General features: G+C 42.4%; 2 protein-coding genes across 3 annotated transcripts in view; both read left to right on the top strand.

The window, feature by feature from the left end:
- The window catches only part of LOC132819775 (polyribonucleotide nucleotidyltransferase 1, mitochondrial), a 75,510-nt gene extending 66,745 nt beyond the window's left edge, over nucleotides 1-8,765 (top strand). For both annotated transcript variants that reach the window (XM_060831528.1, XM_060831527.1), the window contains 5 exons: nucleotides 230-336; nucleotides 425-480; nucleotides 3,146-3,224; nucleotides 3,385-3,432; nucleotides 5,750-8,765. In XM_060831528.1, the coding sequence (XP_060687511.1) occupies nucleotides 230-336; nucleotides 425-480; nucleotides 3,146-3,224; nucleotides 3,385-3,432; nucleotides 5,750-5,938 (479 nt within the window). In that variant the 3' untranslated portion in view covers nucleotides 5,939-8,765. The remainder of the gene's footprint in view (nucleotides 1-229; nucleotides 337-424; nucleotides 481-3,145; nucleotides 3,225-3,384; nucleotides 3,433-5,749) is intronic.
- A 9,285-nt stretch (nucleotides 8,766-18,050) lies between these two features.
- LOC132819774 (serine/threonine-protein phosphatase 4 regulatory subunit 3B) overlaps nucleotides 18,051-19,580 on the top strand; it is a 57,439-nt gene continuing 55,909 nt past the window's right edge. Inside the window, exons 1-3 of the mRNA XM_060831526.1 lie at nucleotides 18,051-18,504; nucleotides 18,840-18,895; nucleotides 19,237-19,335. Of these exons, the coding sequence (XP_060687509.1) occupies nucleotides 18,363-18,504; nucleotides 18,840-18,895; nucleotides 19,237-19,335 (297 nt within the window). The 5' untranslated portion in view covers nucleotides 18,051-18,362. The remainder of the gene's footprint in view (nucleotides 18,505-18,839; nucleotides 18,896-19,236; nucleotides 19,336-19,580) is intronic.

The following is a 19,580-nucleotide window of genomic DNA, read 5'->3' as shown; positions in this document are numbered from 1 at the left end:
GGTGTCGTGACTGACCAAGAAGGGTTTTAAAAAAAAGGAGGGATATTGTGACTCCGTCTCATCTGTGCACAATGTAACTTTAAAGAGGCTTGAGGATGGCAGGAATGTATCACAGTCTGTATGGCTCAGCTATTCGATTTTTGTCCAGCAAAACTACAAGAGATTTTTACTGTCTTTAGGCTATTATTTTAATCAAACAAAACTTTTTTTGTTCCTCTTCCTTTCAAAGGGGTAACAATATCTCAAGTAGATGAAGAAACATTCTCCGTATTTGCCCCAACTCCAAGTGCTATGCATGAAGCCACTGAGTTCATAAGTGAACTCTGCAAGGATGATGTAAGTCTAAACATGACTTTGTAGTTTAGCTTGTTTGTTTGTTTGTTTGTTCTTTATTAAACAAACTGTGGCATTTTTTTTCCCACAGCAAGAACAGCAACTGGAGTTTGGTGCCGTTTACACTGCCACTATAACTGAAATACGGTAAATACATCAAAGCAAGTCATACTTCATACTGAGTAGAGCTGAGCCTCTAAACTGTGTGTGTGTGTGTGTGTTTGTGTTTTTGGCAATTGTATTGCAAAAGATGACCTCTTAACAAAGAAATAAGAATTTCCACCTCCATTTCCCAGAGCATAAATGCTAACAGTGGATCTATGACCAGTATGAAACCATCCATCATGCATATAATACATGTAAATAGATATCTATGCTCCATTCGTGACCGTTACTATGTTGACACCATCACGCCCTCCACTTCCTCCAAGATTTCTGTTTCCCTGGTCCCCAATGCCTCATCTTCACCATGGACATCCAACCCCTCTACACTTCCATCCGCCATGAACAGGGCCTTCAAGCCTTCTGTTTCTTCCTCTCCTGACGTCCCCACCAGTACCCTTCCACTGACATTCTTATTCATTTGGTTGAACTGGTCCTCCCCCTCAACAATTTCTCCTTCGAATCCTCCCACTTCCTCCAGGTGAAAGAGGTAGCTGTAGACACCAGCATGGGCCCCGGCTATGCTTGTTTCTTTGTCAGCTACTTAGAACAGTTCATCTTCCAGAGTTACATCAGCACCACTCCCCACCTTTTCCTCTGCTACATCGATGACTGCATCAGCGCCACCTCATGCTCCCATGAGGTGGTTGAACAGTTCATCAACTTCACCAACGCATTCCACTCCAACCTTTAAATTCACCTGGACCATCTCTGACACCTCCCATCCCTCTTGGACCTCTCCATCTCCATCAACGATAACTAACTCAACACTGGCATTTTTTACAAACCCACCGACTCCCACAGTTACCTGGTTTACACCTCCTCCTGCAAAAATGCTATCCTGTATTCCTAACGGCTCCACTGCATCTGCTCCCAGGAGGACCAGTTTCACCACAGAACACACCAGATGGCCTCCTCCTTTAAAGACTGCAACTCCCATGTGGTTGATGCCCTCCAATGCCTCTCATTCACATCCTGCATCGCTGTCCTTGAACCCCACTCCTCCAACTGCAACAAGAACAGAACCCCCCCGGTCCTCATCTTCCACCCCACCAACCTCCATTGCATTGCCCACTGATGTTTCCGCCACCTCTAAATGGACCCCACCACCAGGGATATATTTCCTTCCCCATTCCTATCAGCTTTCACAAAGACCATTCCTTCCATGACCAGTTGTCAAGTCCACGTTCTGCCTCGCCCCAGCACTTTCCCCTGCCACTGCAGGAATTGCAAAACCTGCGCCCACACCTTCCCCATTTCCCCACCCACACACCTCCGTCCAAGGCCCCAAAGTTTCACCTGCACTTCCACCAATGTCATTTATTGTATCCGTTGCTCCAGATGTGGTCTCATCTATATTGGGGAGGCTGGACGCCTTCTTGCAGAGCACTTTAGGGAACAACTCTGGGACACCCACGCCAATCAACCCCACTGCCCTGTGGCCAAACATTTCAACTCCCCCTCCCACTCTGTCAAGGACATGCAGATCCTGGGCTGCCTCCACCGCCACTCCCTCACCACCCTACGTCTGGAGGAAGAACGCCTCCTCTTTTGCCTTGGGACTCTTCAACCCCATGTCATCAATGTGGACTTTATCAGTTTCCTCATTTCCCCTCCCCCCACCTTACCCCAGTTCCAACCTTCCAGCTCAACACCGTCCTCATGACCTGTCCCACCTGTCAATTTTACTTACCACCTATCGCTCCACTCTCCTGTTCAAGCTATCATCTTCACCCTCATCTCCATCCACCTACTGCACTCTCAGCTACTGTCTCACCCGGCTCACCTCTCCCCTCCCATTTATCTCTCGACCCCTGAAACTCCCAGCCTCATGCTTGATGAAGGGCTTTTGCCCAAAACGTTAATTTTTCTTCTTCTTCTTTTTCTTTTTCTTTTTTTTTGTTTCTGCTCCTCGGATGCTGCCTGACCTGCTGTGCTTTACCAGCGCTACTCTAATCTTGACTCGTTACTCTAAGTCCAGTTAGAATTTCATAGCTTTCTGTAGGGATTATATACTGTTATTATTTGCACACTTGGCTTCTAAAGTAGAGGTAAGTTTTAGTTCTGTGAAAGTAGCTTTTTAGGTTAAAGTAATTTTGAACAGTAAGTTCAAAACTGCATTTCCAAGAAAGCATTTGCCTCATGCTCAATGAGTAGTTAAGTTTACCTGATAAATGGCTCAGTGCCAACTGACAACTATGGAAAACGAGATTAAGACTGGCAACTGATTAAAAAATAAATACCGAATCAAGATAGAAGAGTTCAAGGACTGAAATTGCTGAACTCCACGTTGAATCCAGTAAGCTGTAAAGAGCCCAGTTGAAAGATGAGATTTTGGTCCTTGTACTAACATTGAGCTTCACTTGAGCCCTGCAGCTAAGGACAGAGATGTGTACGTGAGAGTAAGAATAAGATAGTGAATGAAAATGATAAACCATCAGAGGCTTGGAGTTATGTTTGTAGACTGAGCAGAGGTATTGCACAAAGCAGTCGTCCAACTTGCGTTTGGTCTCTACAATACAAGGAGCAAATACAGTGAGCTAAATTGAGAGAAGGTCAAATAAATTTGTTCTAGCCCTGACGAAGTTCACTTAATTTATATAATGTTTTATGTAACAACACTGACTGTATAACTTTAACTTTTACCTAGGGATATTGGAGTAATGGTGAAGCTGTATCCCAATATGACTGCGGTTTTACTGCATAATTCACAACTTGACCACAGAAGGGTAAGACCGTTCACGGCTAAATACATTGCAAATAATAAAATGTAAAAATGCAGCATACTCATGACCTCATCTTATTTCATATATTTGATTATGAAGTCTTTTTAATTTGATGAAACATTTATCATAACATCCGAAACATTGTCATTTTTTTTATTTTTAGATCAAACATCCAAGTGCCATTGGACTGGAAGTTGGACAACAGATTCAGGTATTCTTGTCATATGTATATAAGAAACAGAAACAGTGGTAAACCTTCCGACACCTCAAATCTGCTCTGCCATTTAATTTGATTTTCCGTCTCAACTCCACTTTCCTACTCACTCTCCATACTCCTTGTTTCCCTGACACAACAAAAATTAAGTGTACTCAATAAGTGGAGTGCCCTCCAAGTGCAAAATGCTCTCATCTCATTGCTAAATGATTGACCACTTGTCCTCAGACCAATGGTAGCCACCACTCCTGGTGCTGACCTTTTATTGATCAGTAGCTCTCAAGTCAGACTTCAGCCCCTCTACAGACATGATTGTATGAAATGCCTGACCCTGAACACTTAATGCCTGAGGACCTGTCAACCCTCACACACAAGCAATGTCATGCAAAGGTGTAAGAGGAGATTGTCAGTACTAAAACAAAGCCCTGCCCATTATAGAGGGCTTATCTCCAAAATGCATACTTCTTACAAATGACCATTTGCTTCAAAACCTGAAATAAAATGAAACTTTGAAAATCAAAAGCCTCCTTTTGGAAGCTACTTATAGCGTCAGAGATGTACACCAGAGAACAGACCCTTCAGTCCAACACATGCATGCCAACTAGATATCCTAAATTAATGTAGTCCCATTTGCCAGTACCATGGCCCATATCCTTCTAAACCTTACTGTTCATATACCCTCCTGATGCCTTTTAAATGTTGTAATTATACCAGCCTCCTCCATTTCCTCTGGCTGCCCATTCCATATATGCACCACCCCCTGCGTGAAAAAGACTAGAACTAATGAAAACAGTCTCAGAATATGGATGGGCTGTTCAGGTTTGAGATGTGGAAATATTTCTGCATTCAAAGTGTAGTGAACCTGTGGAATTCTCTGTCACAGAAGGCTGTGAAGGCCAAGTTACAGAATTTATTTAAAAGTTTTTTTTAATAATATGAAGGTATCAAAGGGAAGAAAGCAGGAATGTGACATTGTGATAGAGGATCAGCTACAATCTTATGAAATGGCACAGCAGGCTCAAATGACCTACTGCTCCTAGTTTCTATGTTTCAATGTTTTATAACCGGTCTTAGCATAATGGCTGAACCCAGAGATTCTGGCCCAGATGTAGGGATGCTGCTACTGTGTCTTGACCAGCTATTTCTACAATACTTTCATTTTGTCAATTGGTCAGTTCCAAATTGTATCATACTTCACTGGGTAATATGCTGGAAATCAAGACCCACTGTTCTCAAAGTCATCGCAAAAGTTAAAGATTTTAAAATAAGTATATCCTATTCCCCAAATTAGCTGATTTCCAGATCCAGGGTGATATAAAGCATAGATCAGATTTCTGTAGTCTTTGTTTCCACAATATGTTGAGTTGGTTCTTGCTGATTGGAAGGTTTCTTCTTGATCTTCCTTTTCCAAACACTTTCACAGGTTTGCAAGATAAATTGGGTGTCTGATTCACTTAAAAGGTCTCTGACTTGTCAATTAAAAGTCACAGCTCATAAAAACCATTGAATGAAAGATAATCCAGTTTTCTTCATTTTTAAAGTGGTTTTTGACCTCAGAACAGAGAGGCAGTTCCGATGCCGGTGGAGACCTGATCATTTAATTAGATATCTTGATGCCAGCCCCAAGTTTTGTCATCACAAACTAATCCATAGGTCAAACCGAGCTCCATCTGAATACAGAACACAGTAACTCCAGTTTATCTGCAACCTAAACTTCAAGTTCTGCTTAAAAGCAGAATGGATGTTTGAAATCTGAAACAAATGAACACTGAGAATGCTGGAGAAACTTAGCAGTTCTGGCAGCGTTAGTGAAGAGAGAAAGACAGCTAGCATTTTGATTCTGGTATGACTTCAGAACTGAAGAGTTTTTCAGGGAAGAACTGATGACAACCTCACTGGATTCGAAATGTTAACTTTCTTTCTCCACAGATGCTGCCAAGCTTGCTAAGCTTCTCCAGTATTCTGTTTGCTTTAATTACTCCTTTTTCAAGTAGCTGTTTAAACTATGTATAGGAGTGTCAGGTTACTTGTTCATCAAAACATGCAGCCATTCTTGATTTTTAAAATAGTTCTTTCACATTTCAGGCTGCAATTTTTTAAAAAATGCAAAAATAAAAAGAAATGGTCCTTACAGTTTTAGTACTCATTAGAAGCCTAAGTATTTAATTCCTTTCTTGATTTAATGTAACTTGTTGAAACCTGAAACTTTGCAAATATGAAATCCAACTGAAGAAATTAAGAATTTTAATGAATGAGAATATTGAAGTACAATGAAAGCATTAATATGGAGGAAAATATTTCCTTTTAAAAATAGGTGAAGTATTTTGGTCGTGATCCCACAGATGGAAGGATGAGGCTTTCTCGCAAAGTTCTGCAGTCTCCAGTGGCAACCGTAGTTAAGAACTTGAGCGACAAAAATAGCATTGTGATGGGAACAAGAGAGTCTTCGGCGTCTAGTGCTTCCCTTGACCATGTTCATACTGTCAGAAGCAATAGTACATGAGGAAACTTGATGAACTCCTCGAACATTTATTTTAACCTAGGCTAAAAATTGTAATATAATTTTTTATACAGGCTATATAAATTGATTTTGTGTGCTTTTCCTCAATTGATATAGTAATTGTGACATTGTAATTGCCAACAATGTTTTTGGTGTAATAAAATTATTGATACTTGGATGATTGAGCTACTTATTATGCAAGTAATTTCAAAATACTAAGAAAATAAATTGAGTTGAAAGGGAAGTATTCCTTATATAATTGAAACTATTACTAGGGGCTGGGATTCTTCCCAGAATTTTTTGGCTAATTCTACAAGCCAATGCCTACATTGATACAGTAACCTTAGCTGGGCAAACAGAGGAATCTGCATTAGTAATGTGTGATTTTCAGCTAAATAAAAAACAGTAGTACTCTTTGCATATATGAGGAAGGAAAGGGTGGGGAGAAAGGCATTTCAAAGTATATAAGCTCTGCATCAGTCAACCCAAACTGAGGTTGCATAATTAATCAAATTAGCTAGAGCTTCTGCTGGTACAGACTTCACAGTTTGGAGCTTCTTAAGCATCATAAGATTCCACTTTTGTCTGAAGGAAACAGCTTGCCTATGGTGCTTCTCAGCCAACCATTTTTCCAGTTGGCTTGACCCAAATGGTTCCTGGCTCAGCTGTCCACCCACCTAGAAGTCCTACTGATGACCTTTTGTTTGTTTGCTCACCTAACACCTGCTGTTTCCAACCTGCTAGTTCTGAGTTGTTGTCTGTCTCAATCCTTCTTAGCATGCTGAGACATGAAAGGAGAAAGTGCAAGAGTGAATAGTGACAATTAAGGGAGTGTGAGAAAATGAGAGAGTAAGCAAGAGATCATGAGCATTGGTATGAATTACTGAATTAGCATTTAAGTGCAGACTACCCAACTGATTTGATTGTATTGTGTTGCCTAACAACTTTAGAGCAGTAAATATGATATCATACAGTAGTTATAAATGTTTGACTATAGAATTTTTTGGTTTTGGTGTGGGGGTTGAATATAAATTATATTCCAATATACTTTGGGGTTCATAGCTAAATGGAAAGTTGGGTGTGGATATGTAAATACAGATCAATTGTAGCTTTCAAAGAGGAATTGGCTAAATACTGGAAGCAAAATTGCAGGTATATGCTGAAAGAGCTGATGAATGGGACGATCTAGATTGCGTTTAGAATGAACTGGTGCAGATTTGATAGGCTGAATGGCCTTCTGTGATGTTTATTCCATTGATCCTTTTCCAGAAATTGGTCATGGTTCTTGAAAAATGGAAGTCAAAGGAAAACTGAAACCATTCATGACTGGAAGACAAATAGGATAGCCAGACTCCCATCTTCCAGGCAATGAAATTGAAAGTTCAGCTTTTTTGTCAATCTCCTTAAGCCTCTGCCACCTCCTCTGAATTCTGATCTTTAGCTGCATTTCCTTTCAATCTTTCTGCTCTGAAAAGAAGATCCCAGCTTTTCAAGTCTGTCCTTTATAACTTTAATTCTTCATCCTCGGAATTTCAGCTATATGCTCTTCAAAGCCTCTGTGTCCTTCCACAAGTGTAGGGTCCAGATTAAACAGAATATTTCAGTGAGGGACAAATTATGGTCTTATACAAGTTCAACACAACTTTCTCATTTTTTTGTACTCGCCTATAGATAAAGCTTTGCTAAATTGTACTGCCACCTTCAATGATTTTTGTGTAAAAATCTCAGTCATGAACATTTCATGTTCTTGCACTCACTTGAAAATTGTGCCATTTGTGGTAGTTTATATTGTCTTGCCTCACTTTCCCTCAAAGTTTTAAGGCAAACTATACCCTATACACTATTTCAGCGCTTTAGAGCTATTGTGTTTAAATGCATTTTGACAGAACACTCTTTTTATTTTCAGGTACCTATGTACAAATCCTCATGACAATTGATTTTTTTTCAAGTAATCAGTAAATAATTTCCAAGTTAGGCAATAATTATAACACCTCTATTACACTTATTACATCAAAGGTGACACTTACATACGTGCACTTGGAAGAGGTTGTGGTTATAAAAGTTGCATGCTTTCATGTTCTGATTTCAAGAGTTCTTGTGCTTTTCTAGGACAAAATTTTCGAATAATGCAAGCCTTGTGATGTAATATGTGTGATTTATATATATTTTAATATTTTAGAATATTTCCAAGTTAGAGTTCAAGCTAACACCATGTATGTTTGGTCTGCATCTATGAAGGCATGAATGATGAACTTGAAAGTATTTCTGTAGTACTGGTAATTTCTTTTAAAGCACAGTATGAGACAAACTTCCTGGGGAATAATGGGTTTCATTTTCATTGAGTAAGCTTCATGAGCAAACAAAGTAATAAGCTACATTGTAGCCTTTTTATTTTGGTCTTCAGGGAAACACCTATTGCTTATGTTTCAGTTTGTAGAAGTCTTGGCTGGAACTGGATGTGTAAGACAGTTGCTCCTGAAGAGAGGAGCAAACTTAAAACTTAAGAGATGTGTTACTTCAGTGCAAGGAGTTTAGTTTGAAAGTTCTACACCCAAAATTGTTGGTTAAATCATGAAGGGGTTATTTGAAATCCAGGAAGTCTAATTGAAGACCCTGAAGTCACAGTTAATTTAATCCCTGTAGATGAGATAGAGAAGGAAATTCTCTGGAGTATGAGTACTGGTGGGACAGTAGGAGTGTTGCTGGGATTAATAAGATTGTATTTAACTATGTGTTTCAAAATCTTTAAACATGTTTAATGTAAATAATTTGGTTTATTCTGTATTTTCATTCCTTTTGCACAATAAACTGTTTCATTGTTAAATCCAAATCTGCAGCTTTGCATTCTTGTGTTTCAATGAAAGACTACCTCATTAAAACCAAAATATGATCGATCAGCAGCAAACAATCACAACAACCAGTAATCCTTTTGACAACTTAAGAAAAAAGAATAGTTTACCATTCTAGATGAAAAATAGGTCTGAATGAACTGTCCGTGATTTACCATTCTCATAAGCTATACACATTAGTTTCAACAAGCCTAACAGCAAATCTTTCCATGCAAGAAGTAATGACTGGAAACTTGGAAGTACTGTAACTTGAGAGGACAGCGTAGAACTCCATAAGGATGGTGACAGTTTGGTGGAATGGACTGACAATTGCCAAATGAAATTTGATGCAGAGAAATGTGAGGTGGCGCATATTGATAGAAAGAATACTGAATGGCGATATAATGTAGGGAGTTTATTTCTAAATCTTCGAGGAGAAAGTGAGGACCTCAGATGCTGAAGGCAATTGAGAAGCAAGAGGACTTAACTATATATGCACAGGTCATTGAAGGTGGCAGGACAGGCAGAAAAAGTGGTTAAATCAAGCATACAGCATCTTTATTCATTATAAGGGATTATAGTAAAAAAGTGGTGTTAAATTTATTGAATCTCAGCTGGAGTATTGTGTACAGTTCTGAGTGCCACCTAATAGGAGGGACGTGAACACAAAGGAAGGAATGCAGAAGTGATTTACAAGAAAGTATCCAGAGATGAGAAACTTCAGTTATGAGGGTAGATTGAAGAAGTTGAAAATGTTATTTACTTAGTTGTCTTCTCACCAAGGAGAACTGCTAGAGATTTTCAAAATCATGAGTAGGCTGTATTGAGTAGGTAGAGAGAGACTGTTCCCACTTGCAAAAGGAACATTAACCAGAGGGCATAGACTTAAAGTGACTTCTCAAAAGAAGCAAGGATGAATAGAGGAAAAAGCTTTTTCACACAGTGAGTAGCTAGGGTATCGAATGTACTCACTGGAAGAATGGTAGAAGCAAGTATAATGGAAGTATTTAACAGAACCCTGGATGATTATGTGAAGAAAAATGTGCAAAGGTATGGGGGAAAAGCAGGATATTGGCACTAAGTAATTTGAAGAGTTTGTGCAGGCTTGACAGTTTAACTAGCATTCTACAGCATATGATTCTGTAACTGAAAACATATCTGTCCCTAATTCACAGGCATTGTATGGTTCTTCTGAAGTATTATTCAATACTCTGCATTCTCCCAGATGTATCACTAATTTCTTCATTTTAAACTTGAGAAAAAGGCATAATAACCACAAAGCAAATTCTGACACTTAAATACTTGCAATATTTAGGCTGAGAATTTAAATCCAATGTAAGATGTTGACTGATATTTTGTGAAATGCATAATGAATTTAGAAGAGAATGATGTAACTGAGCACATTGATTTCATTATTATAATTCTGGCTCTGGTTAGGTGCATTTTCTCTTGCTCTGTCCAAAGGATTATTCCTTTAAGCAAATCCTTGTTCAAAAGAACCAAAGTATGATTTTCATGAAATCATGAGATTGCTTTAATCTTGGAACTCCCTAACAATTGGATAAAAAAAGTCCAACTGCTGGACATTGTCAACTTTGTCAAATGAGGTTTAATAGGAAATTGAAATGATCAGAATCATCAAACAGCAGATCTCACACAATTAGAAAATTATACTTGCAGATGCTATTCAAAAACAATACCATTTGGAAAATACAATTTTGCTTTCCACTGTTTTACATCTGCGTTATAAAAACTTGCATCAATTGACTAATCTTTCACTTCATGTCACCAATCCTAACAACTAACATGAACTGATTAAAAGTAAACCATTCAGGAAGCATTAAATGTCAAGTGTATGATCCCAACTGATCTTAACTCTGGATTTGTCAGATCCCAGAATAATACCTGGCTTGAGAGATCATAATTTTGTTCTTTATCTACCATGGAGATCAACTACTGGAAACATTCACTAGAGTCTGCAAATGTATGCAGAAATGTTCGCCCAGTTAAAAAGAAATCTGATTTTCCTGGACAGAAGAGGGAAACGAGGAAGATTCTACTGACTACCAACTGTTCTGGTTCTGTTGCCTCAACTTGAGGGTAGCCTTTTGTAGCCTTGATGGTAATTTCTTCCTTAAGGATATCATGGATCACCTGGACTGCAGCAGTTCAATAGGCATCTTACCCACCACCTTCTCAAGGGCAACTAGGGATGGGCAATATTTGGTGGCGAGCCACTGACACCCACATACTATGAATGAATAAATAAAAAAATCATTACACTGCTCAGGAAGAGAAACACTGAAACTTATCAACATTTATTCTGGATCAGTGGTGCTGGAAGAGCGCAGCAGTTCAGGCAGCATCCAACGAGCAGCGAAATCATCAGAAATAAAGGCAGTGAGCCTGAAGCGTGGAGAGATAAGCTTGGGGAGGGTGGAGTGGGGAGAGAGTAGCATAGAGTACAATGGGTGAGTGGGGGAGGAGATGAAGGTGATAGGTCAGGGAGGAGAGGGTGGAGTGGATAGGTGGAAAAGGAGCTAGGCAGGTCGGACAAGTCCGGACAAGTCATGGGGACAGTGCTGAGCTGGAATTTTGAAACTAGGATGAGGTGGGGGAAAGGGAAATGAAGAAGCTGTTGAAGTCCACATTGATGCTCTGGGGTTGAAGTGTTCCGAGGCGGAAGATGAGGCGTTCTTCCTCCAGGCGTCTGGTGGTGATGGAGGCCCAAGACCTCCATGTCCTCTACAATGGGTGAGTGGGGGAGGAGATGAAGGTTACAACTTCAACATTGAGCTGTGTTTCATGATCAAATTACTCTTTCAAAAAATATATAATTAAAGTGTACTACAATATGATATAATCAAAGTCCAGCTAAGAGGAAGCAGTGCCCTCTCTATAAACAATGACTATATTTGATTTTGATACAATAGCCCAAAGACAATTATTCCATCCAATATCATAGAATCTGGGTGATGTTACTAAGCCTAGTCCACATATTCCAGTTGATAAAGTACAATTTGAGATCAAGTTCAGTGGATAATAGTGAAGGCAAATTGCTTATCAGATGTTATTTTGCAAGGAATGGAGTTTAAAAATAGGGAGATCTTACAAAAGCTATGCAGGGCACTAGGCAGGCCACAACCGGACGACTGTGAACAATTTTGGTTCCCTTATCTAAGGACAGATATACAATATTGGCATCAGAAGCAGTACAGAGAAAGTTCATTCATGTAAAGACTGATTATAAATGTTTATTTTTAATTTTCAGTAGTTTTGGCTGTGGATTGTAGTATAAAAAGGGCTATTTTAAAAACAAAAGATTGTGGAAGGGATTCCTGAACTTTTGAAAGCAAACTGTTTCTCATAATTTTGTAAACCTTACTCAGATAGCCCCTCAGCTTCCTCTGCTTCAAAGAAAACAAACCCAGCCTATCTAGTCTTTCTTCATAACTGAGACTATTCATCCCAGCACTTGGTGAATCTCCCTTGTACTGGAAATGTGTTGCTGGTTAAAGCACAGCAGGTTAGGCAGCATCCAAGGAACAGGAAATTCGACATTTCGGGCCAGACCCCTTCATCAGGAATGAAGAGAGGGTGCCAGGCAGGCTAAGATAAAAGGTAGGGAGGAGGGACTTGGGGGAGGGGCGATGGAGATGTGATAGGTGGAAGGAGGTCAAGGTGAGGGTGATAGGCAGGAGTGGGGTGGGGGCGGAGAAGTCAGGAAGAGGATTGCAGGTTAGGAGGGCGGTGCTGAGTTCAAGGGAATCGACTGAGACAAGGTGGGGGGAGGGGAAATGAGGAAACTGGAGAAATCCGAGTTCATCCCTTGTGGCTGGAGGGTTCCCAGGCGGAAGATGAGGCGCTCTTCCTCCAACCGTCATGTTGTTATGTTCTGGTAATGGAGGAGTCCAAGGACCTGCATGTCTTCGGTGGAGTGGGAGGGAGAGTTAAAGTGTTGAGCCACGGGGTGGTTGGGTTGATTGGTTCAGGCGTCCCAGAGATGCTCCCTGAAGCGTTCTGCAAGTAGGCGGCCCGTCTCCCCAATATAGAGGAGGCCACATCGGGTGCAGCGGATGCAATAGATGATGTGTGTGGAGGTGCAGGTGAAGTTGTGGCGGATATGGAAGGATCCCTTGGGGCCTTGGAGTGAAGTAAGGGAGGAGGTGTGGGCGCAAGTTTTGCATTTCCTGCGGTTGCAGGGGAAGGTGCCGGGAGTGGAGGTTGGGTTGGTGGGGGGTGTGGACCTGATGAGGGAGTCACGAAGGGAGTGGTCTTTGCGGAACGCCAATAGGGGAGGGGAGGGAAATATATCCCTGGTGGTGGGGTCCGTTTGGAGTTGGCGGAAATGACGGCGGATGATACGCTGTATACGGATTTTGGTGGGGTGGTTGGTGAGAACCAGTGGGGTTCTGTCTTGGTGGCGGTTGGAGGGGCGGGGCTCAAGGGCGGAGGAGCAGGAAGTGGAGGAGATGCGGTGGAGGGCATCGTCGATCACGTCTGGGGGGAATCTGCAGTCCTTGAAGAAGGAGGCCATCTGGGCTGTACGGTATTGGAATTGGTCCTCCTGGTAGCAGATGCGGCGGAGACGAAGGAATTGGGAATATGGGATGGAGTTTTTACAGGGGGCAGGGTGGGAGGAGGTATAGTCCAGGTAGCTGTGGGAGTCAGTCGGTTTATAGTAGTTGTCTGTGTTGAGTCAGTCGCCCGAGATAAAATGGAAAGGTCCAGGAAGGGGAGGGAGGAGTCTGAGACAGTCCAGGTGAATTTGAGGTCGGGATGGAAGGTGTTGGTAAAGTTGATGAACTGTTCAACCTCCTCGTGGGAGCATGAGGCAGCGCCGATACAGTCATCGATGTAGCGGAGGAAAAGGTGGGGGGTGGTGCCAGTGTAGTTGCGGAAGATGGACTGTTCCACATATCCTACAAAGAGACAGGCATAGCTGCGGCCCATGCGGGTGCCCATGGCAACTCCTTTAGTTTGGAGGAAGTGGGAGGATTAGAAAGAGAAGTTATTCAGGGTGAAGACCAGTTCAGTCAGTCGAAGGAGGGTGTCGGTGGAAGGGTACTGGTTGGTGCGGCGGGAAAGGAAGAAGCGGAGAGCTTTGAGTCCTTCGTGATGGGGGATGGAGGTGTACAGGGACTGGATGTCCATAGTGAAAATAAGGCGTTGGGGACCGGGGAAGCGAAAATCATGGAGGAGGTGGAGGGCGTGGGTGGTGTCCCGAACGTAGGTGGGGAGTTCTTGGACTAAAGGGGACAGAACCGTGTCGAGGTACACGGAGATGAGTTAGGTGGGGCAGGAGCAGGCTGAGACAATGGGTCGGCCGGGGCAGGCAGGTTTGTAGATTTTGGGCAGGAGGTAGAAACGGGCGGTGCGGGGTTGTGGGACTATGAGGTTGGAGCGCGGAGATGAGTTTGGTGGGGCAGGAGAAGGCTGATGCGGAGATGAGTTCGGTGGGGGACCAGTTCCAATACCGTACAGCCCAGATGGCCTCCTTCTTCAAGGACCGCAGATTCCCCCCAGACGTGATCGACGATGCCCTCCACCGCATCTCCTCCACTTCCCGCTCCTCCGCCCTTGAGCCCCGCCCCTCCAACCGCCACCAAGACAGAACCCCACTGGTTCTCACCAACCACCCCACCAACCTCCATATACAGCGTATCATCCGCCGTCATTTCCGCCAATTCCAAACGGACTCCACCACCAGAGATATATTTCCCTCCCCTCCCCTATCAGCATTCCGCAAAGACCACTCCCTTCGTGACTCCCTCGTCAGGTCCACACCCCCCACCAACCCAACCTCCACTCCCGGCACCTTCCCCTGCAACCGCAGGAAATGCAAAACTTGCGCCCACACCTCCTCCCTTACTTCACTCCAAGGCCCCAAGGGATCCTTCCATATCCGCCACAAATTCACCTGCACCTCCACACACATCATCTATTGCATCCGCTGCACCCGATGTGGCCTCCTCTATATTGGGGAGACGGGCCGCCTACTTGCAGAACGCTTCAGGGAACACCTCTGGGACGCCCGAACCAACCAACCCAACCACCCCGTGGCTCAACACTTTAACTCTCCCTCCCACTCCACCGAAGACATGCAGGTCCTTGGACTCCTCCATCGCCAGAACATAACAACACGACGGTTGGAGGAAGAGCGCCTCATCTTCCGCCTGGGAACCCTCCAGCCACAAGGGATGAACTCGGATTTCTCCAGTTTCCTCATTTCCCCTCCCCCCACCTTGTCTCAGTCGATTCCCTTGAACTCAGCACCGCCCTCCTAACCTGCAATCCTCTTCCTGACCTCTCCGCCCCCACCCCACTCCGGCCTATCACCCTCACCTTGATCTCCTTCCACCTATCACATCTCCATCACCCCTCCCCCAAGTCCCTCCTCCCTACCTTTTATCTTAGCCTGCCTGGCACCCTCTCCTCATTCCTGATGAAGGGGTCTGGCCCGAAACGTCGAATTTCCTGTTCCTTGGATGCTGCCTAACCTGCTGTGCTTTAACCAGCAACACATTTTCAGCTCTGATCTCCAGCATCTGCAGATCTCACTTTTTACTCGAATCTCCCTTGTACCCTCTTCATCCTTCTAATAGCATGGCGACCAGAACTGGACACAATATTCCATCTCTGGCCAAGCCCATGTTTTATAAATTTGTAATAAGACTTCTTTGTTCCTATATTTTATACCCTTGCTAAGGAAGGCAAATATCCCCTCTGCCTTCTTCACTGAGTTAGTGGGAAACCTGGGCCTGTCAATGTGCAGAATTTTTGATCTGGGGAGGATTTGATGAGAGGGCCATCCACAGATTTTGTTCCACTGACAATTTCTCCCTCCTGTTATTTTTCATGTAAATGAATGTTGAAAATGCTCGCTCACAGAGGTATTTTGTTGCAAAAATGGCAAGAGTACAGCAATAGGCTTAGAGATTGTCAGTCAGCCAAAACACATAATACCCAGCTCTCCAAACTTTCTAGTCTAATGAAATCTATCCTGAATCAAGCAAATTTTGGAAAGTTAGCATCAATGATGTATTAGTATATTAGTTCTTTTAAGAGTTTAGGATAAAGTCCATCCAGACCCGGAGGCTTGTCAACTCATTGCTCTTTTAATTTGTTTAGTACTGCTTGCCTATGATTGGAATTTTACAACATTCCTCTTTTCCTTCAACCTCACGATTTACAGCTGTTGCTGGGATAATATTTATTTCCTCTGCACAGAAGACGAGTAAAATATTGTTCATATCATCTACTATTTTCTATTATATACTATTAACTCCTAATTCTCACTCTCTGGTGAACTGACACTCAACTTATTTATTCTTTTTTTTGAATATGTCCAGAAATCCCTTACCTTTATTCTGAACTAACCTCCTCCTTGCTCTAATTTCTTTCTCTTAATTAACTTTTAGTTTTTCTGTGCTATTCTTTATATTTTGACCAATCATCTGATCTGATGTTCATCTTTCCACACTTACCTTTTTCCCTCAAGTTAAATGCTTTGCTTAATTTATGTTTGCCACAAATAGTGGATCCATCTCTTAGATTTTTGTCTTTAAATTAAGGATATACCTAATCTGAGTAATTTAAGTATTCCCTTAAATGTTTGCCACTGCGTCACTGTTGATCTACCTTCTAGCCTAGAATGCCAGTTCACATCAGCTGGTCCAGTTTTATAACCATGTAGTGCCCTTATTTCGGTTTAAAATTTGGGAGAAGATTTGTAGCTTGGGTGCTCGTTGTTGTGGTTCTGTTCGCCGAGCTGGGAGTTTGTGTTGCAAACGTTTTGTCCCCTTTCTAGGTGACATCCTCAGTGCTTGGGAGCCTCCTGTGAAGTGCTTCTGTGATATTTCCTCCGGCATTTATAGTGGCTTGTCTCTGTGGCAGGGGACAAAACGTTTGCAACACAAACTCCCAGCTTAGGTTTAAAATACTAGCCTTCAGACTCAATCTTCTCCCTTTCAAATTGGAAATAAAATTCATTCATCCTGTGGTGCTGCTCTAGGAAATGTCTTTATTCTGATGTTATTAATTCATCTTGTCACAAGAAAAAATACTGGTTGCATGTGGTAAAGAGACAGCATTAATCATGTGTGATCTTTACCAGTCATCCTCATCTATCCCAACTTGTGACATCACCAACCATGCATACCCTATGCACTGCCAATTTATTCATTCAGAAAATCTCCCCACCTGCATCAGCTGTGCCACCCACTTTCATTTTCCATAATGCTGCTTCTCTTGCATTCCATGTGGAAAACTGCCCTAAATAAACAGCCAGCTTGAGAGGTGTTCTGCCTGTTAATCAGCTCCTCACTTATTTTGAGCAGAAGATCCTGACCCTGCCTGTCCAGGCAGGGCCTGGACTCGTATTGGACTTGTTGTGCTAGGATCCCATTAAGTTAAGCTATCCCTGTTGACTGGACTGAGGCCTGCTAACAACTATGATTAATTTCCTGGTTTTGTGTCTGCAAGGCAGTAGCAATGTGACCTTGTCTGAGAGGGCAATATGCGAAAGCTAAGGGAGGGCAGGCATTTTGCAAGCATGTAGGTGGGCTCAAAGTGATATGACAGTAAGAGCCCAGAGATATAGTCTGGTTCAGTTTATGGCTTTGATGTATGCGCCTGAGGGTAAGCTATCCTTGCAGCAGCATTACAATTATAGTTGCCAGTGCAGCAATGATGACTGTGAAACTATTGTCAATTGTTGGGAAAAAAAATCTAGTTTTCTAATGCCCTTGAGGGAAGGAAACTACACATCTTGTGGTTGACTCTTAACTGCCCTCTGGGCAATTATGGATGGGCAATAAATGCTGGCCTAACCAGTGACACCCTCATTCTGTTAATGATTTTTTAAAAATTTTGGAGGAGGGAAAAAAGACTTTTAAAGAAAACTGCAGCCCGTGGAGAAAACCCATGCAAACTTTATACGCCACCCAGGGCAGAATTAAACCCAGGTCCTTTGTGCTGTGAGGCAGAATAGTCATTGTGCCGCCCCAAGCATCACTTGAAGCTTGTTGAAGTGAATTGAGAGACTTGGAATATTTCCAGTTCGTGTATGAGCAATCCAAAAACTACTGATCCCCAAACCGAATGCAAAGTGCCAAAGAAGTTCTCTTGTTCACTGGGAGCGGAACTGGTTTGGCCCCTTTAAGACAGTGTGACAAACAGACTGCTATCTCTTTAAGTGTTAGTGACGTCAGTGTTTTGCGTGTGGCCGCTGTGGCCCTGCGCTTGAGACTGGGGAACCCTGTACGTCGATTGAATGCCCGGATCGGGTTACAAGATGGCGGATGTTGTTCAGTGGTGAGGGCAATCGTTGAGGGGGAAAAGGAAGGCAGGCGGGCCTGGCCTACCCATCCAACATTAACCATTTCGCATTTAATGTGTTTTTCTTCCTTCCTTCTCTGTCACGGTCCTTTATTTATTTTTAATAACATGCCGCACGAGTCTTTACTAGCGTTTTTTAACGTTGTAAAATCACGGCGGTGACGGTGTAGAAAAAGAAAAGCGAAAGACTGAGAACGACGGCTGTGGCCCTCAGACAAAAAAAAAGCCAAGGAGAGATAAAGAAGCAGAGGGAGGTAAAGATGTCGGATACGCGGAGGAGGGTGAAAGTGTACACGCTGAACGAGGACCGACAATGGGACGACCGGGGCACGGGGCATGTGTCTTCGACCTATGTCGATCGCCTGAATGGAATGTCCTTGTTGGTCCGGGCCGAGTCCGACGGTAAGAAAGAGGGGAACAGCTTCAGGCCAGATCGTGTCTGTATCTGTAATTGCATTCTCTTTTGTAGAATAAACTACCAGCTGGTTTGAAAGGGAAAAAAAAGCCTCCCCTTTTTGTTATGTTCCGAGGCGTTGTTTCGAGACACTAATTACGAGTTTCCAAATGACCCCGAATGAAATATGAGGCAAACGTTGTAATTGTAGAGAGACCAGGAAATTGTGCCAATGTGACGTGCTGGAACGAGGAGGTGTAGATTTAAATAATATTTATTATAGAGGCTAATGTGTGCAGGACAGGTGGAAAATATGCTCATTCTTTGTGTTTCGTTCTCCTAGGTTCGCTTCTACTGGAATCGAAAATCAATCCGAATACCGCTTACCAGAAGCAGCAAGTAAGCTCTGTGAACTATTGCACAAATTCAGATTTTTTTCCCCTATTTTTGTGCGTAGAGGGGAATATGATAATTGGGAGCTACAGTAAGGAACATTTTATAATTAAAATCATGTGCAGATATGCATACTCAGTTGAGTTTAGAGTTTTTGCTTATTTTTATTCAAACAGTAATGTGTTCTAAATGTGTTTAGTTTATTTCATTTTCTTAGGATGTAGCAAAAGAAAATCAATAGCATCCAGGTTGCTCACTGCATTTTGAATTGATTGACTTATGAAATATTATCTAAAGTACTTTGCAGATGAACAATCAGTTATGATTTTGATCTTATTGTAAAACAGGATACGCTGATTGTTTGGTCAGAAGCAGACAATTACGATTTGGCACTCAGTTTCCAAGAAAAAGCTGGATGTGATGAAATCTGGGAGAAAATTTGTCAGGTACTGTTTACACTAAATTAACTGGTTATAGAGTCATAAAGATGTACGGCATGGAATCAAGCTCTTTGGTCAAACTCATCTACACCAACCAGATATCCTAAATTAGTCTAGTCCCATTTGCTGCCATTTGGCCCATATCCCTCTAAACCCATCCTATTCCTATATCCATCCAGATGCCTTTTAAATGTTGTAATTGTACCAGCCTCCCCCACTTCCTCTGGTACGTCATTCCATAGCTTCTGAAT

This window comes from Hemiscyllium ocellatum, chromosome 10 (assembly GCF_020745735.1).
Source record: "Hemiscyllium ocellatum isolate sHemOce1 chromosome 10, sHemOce1.pat.X.cur, whole genome shotgun sequence".
Taxonomy (NCBI): domain Eukaryota; kingdom Metazoa; phylum Chordata; class Chondrichthyes; order Orectolobiformes; family Hemiscylliidae; genus Hemiscyllium; species Hemiscyllium ocellatum.
Note: the sequence above shows the minus strand (reverse complement) of the source record. Positions and strands in the feature narration are given on the sequence as shown.